This window comes from Cebus imitator, unplaced genomic scaffold (genome assembly GCF_001604975.1).
Source record: "Cebus imitator isolate Cc_AM_T3 unplaced genomic scaffold, Cebus_imitator-1.0 Scaffold205, whole genome shotgun sequence".
NCBI lineage: Eukaryota > Metazoa > Chordata > Mammalia > Primates > Cebidae > Cebus > Cebus imitator.
In genome coordinates, this window is record NW_016107520.1 from 1,359,315 (window position 1) to 1,370,190 (window position 10,876).

Sequence of the window (10,876 nt, forward strand, 5' to 3'; positions counted from 1 at the left end):
AAAAAAAAAAAAAAAAAAACAACAAAAAAAAACTCATCATTTTTATACTCAGTGAGTATAGTCACTAAACTTTGTGCACTGAATGGCTGTGTGTTTTCTCAGCTCCCAGCAATGATGCAGCTCACCTAGCTGCCAGCAAATACTTGATGAATGACAGTATCCCAGTGTTCCATAAATATCAAGTACCTGGAATGTACAACTTGGAAAAGACAGCGCTTAAACTCTGGTTGCCTCCTCTAAATGAGTTAGGCTCTTCACAATCTTATTTATTCTGTAGCAAAAACAAAAGCCTATGGTTTTCTTCCCCCAATTTATGAGAGACGGGCAGAGACTGAAGGGCAGAAGGAGCTCTTGCTAAATGTGCCCTCACGGTGTTCTCAAACACTGGTTAAAAAACACTATTATCAGACCCAGAGCCAGGGGCCCTCCAGAGATCAAAGGAGAAGGGGGCTGGCTATTTGTTAGACTGGAGAGAGCAGTGAGAATGGATTGTCTAGGAAAGAGATCCTAGCAATGGTACAAAACAAAACAAAATACCTCTGCATTATTCCACATATTCTGATGCTTTAGAGGAAGATGAACTAGACTTAAAATGATAGGATTTTGAGTTGGAAGCAGACATTAGTCCCAACTTACTTTGCTGATGAGAAAATGAGACCCAGAGATTTGTCTTACATCAAAAATCAAGTTAGTTGATGGTAGAGCCAGGCCTGTACCCAGGACCTTTAGACCCTTAATGCTTTCTTAGCTGCATCCCAGACATCTGCAGATACAGATCAGACGGAGGGTGGCCTGGCCTTAGCTTATATGCTGCAGAGGGTGCAACAGAAAGTGCTTTGTAAACTGTAACACCACAAAAATGAAAGATATTATTGCTGCAGGTTAATTGTTCTGAACACACTTGCTTATTTGATTACCTACTTGAAAGAGAAATTTGAAATTGCCTGCTCTGTTTCCTCAACATCTGAATTAACAAGAAGAAAAAGAGCAAAACAGAATCCAGAGAACAACATTAAGACTTTTACCCACTGCTTCAAAACAACCTTTCCCAACTCTCTTGGAAACCAGCCACATTTCTCTCAGGGTTCCAGCCAGCCCCTACTCCGATCAGAGTGGCAGTTAATGGACAGTAGGCCCCAAAGCGCTGGAGGAAAGAAGAAACCAGGGAGGTGGTGAACACTCAGATTGGCCCCGAGAAGTATGAATAAAGAATTCACTATTGAGCATATCGCAATGCTTACTAAAAACATTTCTTAGCACCTCTTCATTTTCCTGAGAGAGGCGCCCCCTCCACTGAGTAGTCTACCATGATAACAGCTGCCTGGGGATTACTTTCTGGTTCTGTTCAGGAGAGACAGGTAAGGGACAGATAATGATGGTATCACTTACTCCGAGGCTTTCATTTCTGCATCTAAAAGCTCTTTACAACTATTAAGGCTCTTCCTACAACTCTCTTGGCTCTCTTCTCTAGCTAAGGAAACAGAAGCCACTTCTAAACCAAAACCAGGTGAATATTTTCTCTCATCTCTGCCCCTCATCCTCCCCAAATGCTAGGGTCTTATAGTTCTCTGGCAGATCAGCATCATCAAATCAGTGCATATGATAGCTTGAAGCCATATCAGAGAGGTAAATAAAACATGTGAAGTTTACAATGTCTGTGGATACTTTACCTGGCAAGCATTTAAGGAAATCATTTAAGGTGGCATGGCTTGTGCATAGCAGAACTGGGATATAAATCTTGGCAGAGAGTTTTCATAATTATTCTATTTTATACAGGAGGAAATAGAAGCTCAGTTCCAGAACTGGACATAAACCTAGGCTGTCTGACTCCAGAACACATAGCTCTGATCTCCGCTATACCTTAGGGGGCTACACTCTCATAGTAGGAGGCAGCCCCTGGAGTGGTTTTGGAGAAGCTGGGAGAGGGCTGGGATGCATCTGTGCTCTGGGCACATGTGTCATCACCAGCCCTGACAATTTTTCTGTATTTCTGCTTCCAAGAGGAGAAGATAAAGCACAGAGAAATCAGACCCTAGTCCTTATACCCTATCCCAGTGTGGCTTCTCCAGAGCAAGGCTCTGTAAATCCACAGCTTCCTCTTCCCCCCTCCCAGCCTCTGCTGAGTGACAGCACAGCTGAGCTCTGGTAACACCAGGGGACTCAGGATCCCCCTACCCCCAGCTTCCTGAAGCTCCTCTCTCCCTGCTCATTTCCAGGAAGTAATGAAGAAACCATAAGTCTGAACCCAGACATCTGTCCATCATTCTTTGGATTGCTGTTGTTCAATCAGTGTGAAGATGCCCTGCTACCAGGTGTTCAGGAAATCGAGAGGATGTTGGTGTGTGTGCCTGACTGTGCCTACTCCATGAACTCAAGCAGTTGGCTAATGTGGTCCCACTACAGGTCGGTTCAGTCCAGCAGCTGATAGCAAATCACATCGATTAACCTGCTTGGCTGACATAACTGACTCGGCCAGTTATGTCCAGGTACAGAACACCACTATGGCATTTCTAGAAAATGAGTGCTTTTGAGCATGAAGGAAGAGCCCTATAGTTACGGAAACTGTCCCAAGAAAAGACTCACTTACAGAATAGACTCACTTATGCAGTAGGATAGCTCGAGTCACTGATCCTTATTCACTTGAAATCCAAAGACGGAACTGTCTTCGTTCAGTCTGGAGGTTGTAGGAATACCTTCCAAATCTTGATCTGCAGCAAGCTTCTTCCATTGTATATCCACCTTGGTGGCATCCCACCTCACAAACTCAACAGGTCCAAACTGAACTTATCTCGTGCACCCCCAAGGCCCCCATCTTTCTCCTGTATTCTACCTTCAACAGTGGCATCATCAGCCACTCTGCCACTTAAGCCAGAAACCGGGCCGTTGGCCTGCAGTCCGCCTTCTCTCATTGAATCCATCACCAAGTCTCACCAGTGATCTTTCAGTTTGACCTGTCTTTTCCATCTTTTCTGTTGCTACCTCAGGCAAATTGCTGGAGTAAAGCTAGAATGGGTATTCCCTGAGGCCAAGGAAGAGCACCCAGAACAGTGTGGTGAATGAGAACCTGGAGACGGAAGGGTGGATTTGAATCCCATTCAGTATTTACCAGCTGTGCGATAGGGATTTGAGCTTCAATCTTCTCATTTGTACAATGAAAGCAATAAAACTACTTCCCTCTCTGAGTTGTTATGAGAATTAAAGTTAATAACACAGCCATGCTTGATATACATGGCCAGTTTTAGCTATTGTTATTATTTTCTTTTTTGGAGACAGGGTCTCGCTCTGTCATCCAGGCTGGGTGCGATGGCATGAACATGGCTCACTGCAGCCTCAACCTCCTGGGCTTAACCGAGCCTCCTCCCACTTTGGCCTCCTGAGTAGCTGGGACTACAGACATGTACCACTGTACCTGGATAATTTTTTTAAAAAAATGTTTTTGTAGAGATGAGCTCTTACTATGTTGCCCAGATTGATCTTGAACTCCTGGCTCAAGTGATCCTCCTTCCTTGGCCTCCCAAAGTGATGGGATTATAGGTGTGAGCCATTGTTCCCAGCCCAATATGGTGAACGTCAACAAGATTCTTTCTTTCTTTTGTTTTTTTTTTGGTTTTTTTTGGAGATAGAGTCTCACTCTGTCGCCCAGGCTGGAGTGCAATAGTGTGATCTTGGCTCACTGCAACTTCGGCCTCCCAGATTCAAGCAATTCTCCTGCCTCAGCCTCCTGAATAGCTGGGACTACAGGCACCCACCACCATGCCCAGCTAATTTTTTGTATTTTTAGTAGAGACAGGGTTTCACCATGTTAGCCAGGATGGTCTGGATCTGCTGACCTCATGATCTGTCCACCTCGGTCTCCCAAGTGCTGAGATTACAGGCATGAGCTGCCATGCCGGCCATTTTTTTAAAAGATGGGGGGGTCTCACTATGTTGCCCAGTTGGTCTCAAACTACTGGGCTCAAGAGAGCCTCCCACTTTGGCCTCCCAAAGTGCTGTGATTACACACATGAGCCACCGTGCCCAGCCTCTACTCTTATTAGCAATATATAATAACTACAGCAAATACAGGTATATATTATAGCTACAAGAAACTGAGGCTCAGCGATGCCTCCTTTTGGATCACAAAGCTATTAAATAATACAGCTGGTACATGATCCAGATCTACCTTCATCAAAAGCCACACTTCTCCTTTTTTCAGATGGCACATCTAGGGCTCCTAATGTGTCTATTAAAATAAAATGGAACCTCTAAAGTACCACCACAGAAAGATGCCATATTATATAGAAAAATACGCATAACATGAACTCATGAAAAATGTTTACAGCTGATTAGAAACTTCTCTATTACCGCCTCTGATCCTTGTATGTTCCATTGTCATCTTATTTTTCATCCATGTCTCCTATGAAATTACCTTAGAACAGGGGATACCATTGCACAGCGCAGAGCAAGCTATATAACATTCCATATTTGTTAAATTGCATATCATTGAATTTTTAAAAATAAATAATTTAACTTATTTACTTAGTAGATAATAGCTAACAGTAGATAATATATGAATGAGGTAAAAAAAATACAAAAACTTTCTCAAAGAAAAGTCGTATTCTTTCCACCCCATTCCCTAGACAGCTAGTTCCTATCCCAAGAGGCAGACATGCTGACTAGTTTCTCCTATATCCATTTAGAGATATTACAGAATTGCACCAAACTTTAGTGCAATTTAAATTCATTGCCAGAGTATTAGGGAACAGGGAGAAATGTTTTATAAAAATTTAGTCAGGATGTTTTCTTTCCTGAGAAGTCACCAATTTCTTCCAAATCCACATAAAGGAGAACTCAAATGTAAAGTGTGTGTGTGTGTGTGTGTGTGTGTGTGTGTGTGTGTGAAGACCAACATCAGAGGAAGGTGCCAGTTACTGTGTTTGTGAATGCCTTCAGGTCAAACCACAGCTCAATTCTATGCATTCCTATTTATAAATATCCCCCTACCTCGCAGCTGATCTTATGACCCATTTCATTGTTTGGCCTGAGATTTCATTTTTATTGTGCAATTCATTCCCTAGCCATGGAAAGAGTCAGCGTTCTGTGAGTTGAACATGACAAAGGACTTTTCCTTTCTTTCAGCGAGATGTCTGAGGTCACTCTAACACAACTTACCACAGTCTGAAAGGAGAAACCGCTTTCTGCAGGAAGAAAGACAATAACCTCTCTTCTCAACGTGGTTTTTGTCAGACAGATATCCACAACAGCCCTGGCAGCCCATTATCGAATGCTTTCATGATGGACCCTCTAAGGGATGTGGAGCTTGGCACTGTGTTCTCTCAGATCGCTAACCCACTCCTGTTACACGGGCTTTTGTCATGGCTTGGCACATTCAGACTTTGACGTTGCTTAGAAATGGCAGTAGAAATGACATAAAATGGTACAAATGGTTCTATGCTTATGCTTGTAGATGAATTGATAATCAAAATATTTATAATTTTCTGCTTTATTTTGAATATATGGATTCACATGTCTTTATTATAATATTTTTCTAGTTTCTGCTTCCACACATTAAATCATATATATTTTATTTCAAAAAGGCAAAACAAAACAGACTGAACAAAAGATTCAACCCAGTACATAGGTTTCCCAGTGATTTTTTTTTCTTTTCACTAAAAGCAATAAAAATCTGGGAATTTGAAAACTAGGTAACAGATGTAACTCTTCTCATCTCATCTTTGGGGAAAATAATTATCTCCTTCTTCCTTGCTAGCATCTTTCTTGCTTTTTCTCATGCTACAGCAAATAAATTAAGAGTTGGTCTACAGACACATTCTTTTCCTGTCTCTTAGGACTGGTAGACATGGAACCCAGTGACAAGCCAAATGGGGCCTTTGTATCCACTGGGCCCTCCAATGGAAGACACACTAACAGATAACTGAAGGGTTCTTCCTTCTCTCCTAAATCAGTTTGCTCCTAAGTTGTCTATTTGCTATTCCAAGTCTTTGGTGTAGGCTCAGTGGTCTCTTTGACTGTCAATGAGCTCTTTTTATGTGTTTCTTTGTTAGTGCCGCCTTCTTGCTGCTTCTGCCTCCTCAGTTTCCGTTAGTAAAGCCAACCATGAGGGCCCCCGGCCAACTTATCTACCCTGGCTCAGCCAACTCTTATTGCAATTCTCACAAATCTTAAAAAAGCCCTTATTGGGTGAGGAATGATCCCAAACTCTTAGTGAAAAACAGACTTTTAAATCCTGGCCTTATCTTCGTTTTATTAGAGATGTTGTTTCTTCGAACTAATCACTTACAAACTTCCTTCTCCATCAATCTGTCTTCCATGTTCAAGTTTCATTACTTTCCATTCCTCTATTTATTGTCTTAGAAATTCAACTATTCTGGTGTTTACAACACCATTTTGAATGGTGTTTCTCCATCTTTTTCAAATGTACTCCGGTATTACTGAGCACTATTTATTATACGTATAGGATCATGAATTATAAATGAGTATTTGTTAAATGAATGAGAAGGATGTGGCTTAATGGTCTATAGGGGAATCGTAAGTTTTCTGTTTACTTCAACTGGATAAATCATACAGTAAAATGGCAATGCTATGTGAATGCATCTAGCACTGCTAGCTAACTGGCCTTCATCAACTCATGAGGGTATTTCTCTTTCTGGCATCTCTTACAAGATGTCAACTAGCAGCAGAGCAGAGGAAGAATGGAGTGGTTAAGAGAATGGCCTCTGGCACTAGACTGAATTTGGCTTTCAGCTCCAGCGTTTACTAGTGTTGTGACTTTGGGCAAACTGCTGGATCTCTCCACAGTCAGTTTCATTTACAAAATGAGGGAGATTCTACCTTCCCACTCACTTCATAGGCTTATTTGAAGATTAAGTGAGCTAATATAAACAAAACTCCTACAGGGTAGCTGGAATAGTACTACATAAATGTTTGATATTATTACTATGCAGCTATTGCTTGGCTTGGCAATGACTTTGATTCAGGGCGAAAAATGAGGCATTGACTTCCAGGACCATGATGTGGGACTGAAATACTTCATCTAGGAATATATTCAAGCCTGGAAACCTACTATGGAAAGCCATTTCTTCTCTGTGTCAATTAGGGCATGTTCTCTTTGAGTGCCTCTAAAATTAATGGAATCATCATTAATCACCTGTGACTACTAATGGGCGACAATGATGTTAAAGGGGGATGTAGCTAAAGTCTTCTGACAAATTCTCCCGTCATATTTCATTTGTCTACAATTTAAGAATTCTATTTTCTTGAAAAAAGTTATTATATTTATATACTACAGAATTTTCTTAATCTTTATTAAATCATTATCTCTTTGAAGTTGATAGAAATCTTGGCAAACTCCAGAGTAGATATTAAAACCGTACTGAATGCCTCTTTTATGGTGGCAAATTGGTAGGTTAAGTTAGAGTATTTTTACAACCTGGCATTGGCTCATGTGTTTGTCAACCTAAGGATTTCTATACCGGTTTGGTTAAAAATTCCAAATAAGTAGTTTTTTTTTCAGCTATACTTTAAAGTAGGATCAATACCACCCATAAGTAATAAACTATAACTTTTAAGATCAATAAACAAAACAAAAGAAAAGTATTTTATTAGTAAAGATTACTGTCAACCCTGCTAAATTAGTAATAGATGAAAATGTTTCAAGAAAGGTATAGCTGATTATGGCAGGCTCTGCAAAGCAATGAATGAAAGAGATCTGTGTTAACATTTTCCCCAATCCATCTTTCCCAGTTGCTGGGTGAGAGAGTGCAAACACATAAAAGATTTGGCCTCTGTGTCTAAGCATTGACATTCAGCTTCAAGTCAGCACCAGTTAGACTATAATTACTGTTTGGAACCAACGTCTCATTTTAGGTGTACTAGTTGTATAAATTAGTTTCAAGTGCAACTGACACTGTATATAATTACATTTTGGTCAAACGTAGCATGCTTGATTTGTCATGCCTAATGATTAAATTATCACTTCTTTATCCTTACATGAAATGGGAAAATATTTTCCTTCCTTATACAATTGATTTGCACAATGCCTAATGTTGCCTAATGATGGGTTTACCATATATTGCTCCAAACATGCCAAAACAGTCATTTTTATGGAGAAAAATCATCAAGTTCAGAGGAAAGCCTGTGCTATCATTTTGATACCTACAACTAGTTCATCTGATAATGTTCCTGGGGCAGCCAGATGCCCCAGAGAAACAAGATACAGGTTTGTTTTTAATCAAATGACTCACCCACAATGACAGCGGTGACAGTGAGCAGCACAAAAGCATTCCGAAACAGGTAACTTTTAACATCCTCCTTTGTAATGTTCTGTACTTTCTTCTTTGCCAAAAGTGTGCGTTTACGGACTCCCTGCTGGAATCTCTCCATCCTGCCCGCCGTCTTGGGCTCTTCTCCATTGGTTTTAGTCATATTTTACTTTTCTAGGAGTGTCTCTTCTTTGCACTTCAGTGTCTGGGAATCACCCACAGAAAGCCAAAACTCCTCTTTGGTGTTAGAAAACACAACTAGAATAGGAGAAAAAGAGACATGAGTTACAGCGTCCGGGGTGAGAAATCAGTGCTGCTCTACACCAGGCAAGCTCTTGGCAAACTGCATAATCTCAGCAGGAATCAAGGACTGGAGAGCCACAATACCAGGCTTCAAGGCTGTGGTGTGCATATTTTAGTGGACCACGTGTGAGAAATATGCATATATTCAGAATATATATGCAGAACTTACGTTCTATTTTCTTTTTAAAAATCCATCTTTCCCCCTCCAATGAGGCTATAAAAGGGTTCTTCAGAGCTGGAACTGACTGAGAACCCCTATACCCACCCTCCCCCTCAGAACCCATCTGATGCCTTGCAAAATGTGCATACTGAGTAAATGTCCAATCAAACTGAATGTAAGTTCTCAACCATTACTTGACAAATTATGCTGTATACATGGTTGAAAACATAAAATAAAAATAATTAAGATACTGATAGGTGGGAGTTGTCTCTGTTATATGTAGTAAAGTAACCAGCTATTTTCTTCATTAAGAAAAAATACGATAACGTCTACTAGTAAATATGGTCGTAAAAAGAACACAAGTGCCCACAATACATGGGAAATACATGTGACTATTTTACAGGGTAACTTTTTCATTTTTTTTTCCATGAAATAAGCAAAGTGCTCTGGGCACATCTATAAATCATCTGAAATCAGAATTCAGCTTCATTTTTATCACAATTAGAAATAAAAAGTAGGGTCTGCCTTTATGACACACATACTAGGGTCTTCAGAGGAAACGATTGCTGACTTTTTAGCATTTTAAAATTTAGGATTTCTAGAACAGATGAGGAGATGAAACCAATTTTCATTCCAAACATTACAGTGTGTGGTTTCTGGTTTCTTTAAAGCGCTCAGGCTATTTAACTACGTTTCAGTAAATCTCTTTCCTCGTGGAAATCAGCTGGTCTGAAAAATTAAAGGATTCCTCCTGGTGCTTTACGGGAGTTCTAATCCATAGCCCTTCCCATAATCAATCCGAGTAAAAACCAGCCGTACCATGGATGTGTGTCGCTGCCAACGCAAGCAGCCAGCGTGTGCGCCAGTGGAGGAGGTAACTGGAAACCAACAGACTCCTCACAAATGACTCCTCGCAAGCTTTTAGCAAATCCAAGTGCAGGAAAAAAAAGACTTAACATTTTGCCTTTTAAATAATATTGCACGTTGGGGTCAGTGATACTAAGACTTAGAATTTGTTTAAGACTTCACACGGGATTAAATGCTTAGGGAGAAGCGAAGAGGGGGAGGAGATGGAAGAGACCAGATTTTTTTTTTTTTACTAATAGCTCTGATTCCTCTTACCAGTCACTTTCAAGCAGACTCGCTCAACCTTGATCCTTTTCTAGATCTCGCGCCACAATCTGCCCCCAATCCCCACCGAATGACTCAACTCCAAATTAACAGAGGGCCCAGCATAAATAGACACCACACTCTCACGACGTGAGATGACTAACATGGACTTTATCTACCAAAATGGCTAGCCTTGACTCAAACTGCTCCTCTGCTTGGGAGGCAAAATACATCGGCAGAGAAGTGAAAGGAGAAATTAAACCCAGCAGGAGCACAGGATGTGACACTTACCTTTTCTGATTTTGTAAGGGGTGAAGATACAAAGCAGTAACGAGGTGAATTCCCCAGCAGGTCCGGCGGAGCAGCAATCGGCAGCGCGCGTGAGCAGGCAGGCTGGCCCTGACAATGTGCATGTGCTCTGAAACTGCAAGTTACTCTCAGGGCAACTTAAGAAAAGGGGAGGAGTCTGTGTCCGGGAAAGGAGGAGTGGGGAATGGAAACCGCACAGGGTAGGAGGGGGAAACCCCGAGGTCTCCGGAATATTGATTCATCCTGGCACACCAAAAGCAGGCTTGCTGGCTTTGTTTTGCTCCTTAGACCACTTTCACGCTTTGTCAGTTCACTTTCATTAGAAATGCAAAACCGGGACCAGGACGAATGTAAAAATAAAGTGCACGCACTCGGAAAGCTGAAAGTCTTGATTAGAACGTTTCAAAGACTTTTCTAAGGCTAAATGTAATTACCTCACATTATTGCAGGTTTCCTCCCCTTCAGGGAAGACGAGGGTGTGCTCTTTTGCCTGGTTGTACAACTGTTAGGGAAAAGTCCCTCTTTTTAGAATCGGGAAATTAACTGACATTTCTTGGGAAGACCATGAATGCAGACAAGTATGGAGAAAAAAGTAATGCTTACTACGATTCCCTAAACTTGTCTAAAGTTAGAGACATGCCTCTATTTTAGCAGTTTAAACTTCATTATAACAAATCTAATTTAGCTCACGCTGCCTGTGTTGTAGACAGAAAAGGTAGCAAATGTAAAGAGA

The 10,876-nt window shown here is 41.0% G+C and overlaps 1 protein-coding gene across 2 annotated transcripts in view; it reads right to left on the bottom strand.

Annotated features, from left to right (window-relative positions):
- The window catches only part of SLC1A3 (solute carrier family 1 member 3), an 80,465-nt gene extending 69,795 nt beyond the window's left edge, over window positions 1–10,670 (bottom strand). Inside the window, exons 1-2 of one of the 2 annotated variants that reach the window (XM_017548246.2) lie at window positions 10,126–10,670; window positions 8,244–8,519 (exon numbers count right to left, since the gene is read on the bottom strand). In XM_017548246.2, the coding sequence (XP_017403735.1) occupies window positions 8,244–8,424 (181 nt within the window). In that variant the 5' untranslated portion in view covers window positions 8,425–8,519; window positions 10,126–10,670. Of the gene's footprint in view, window positions 1–8,243; window positions 8,520–9,543; window positions 9,684–10,125 lie in introns of those variants that run through there. The other variant, XM_017548247.2, reaches the window with a different exon arrangement.
- Window positions 10,671–10,876: the final 206 nt, after the last annotated feature.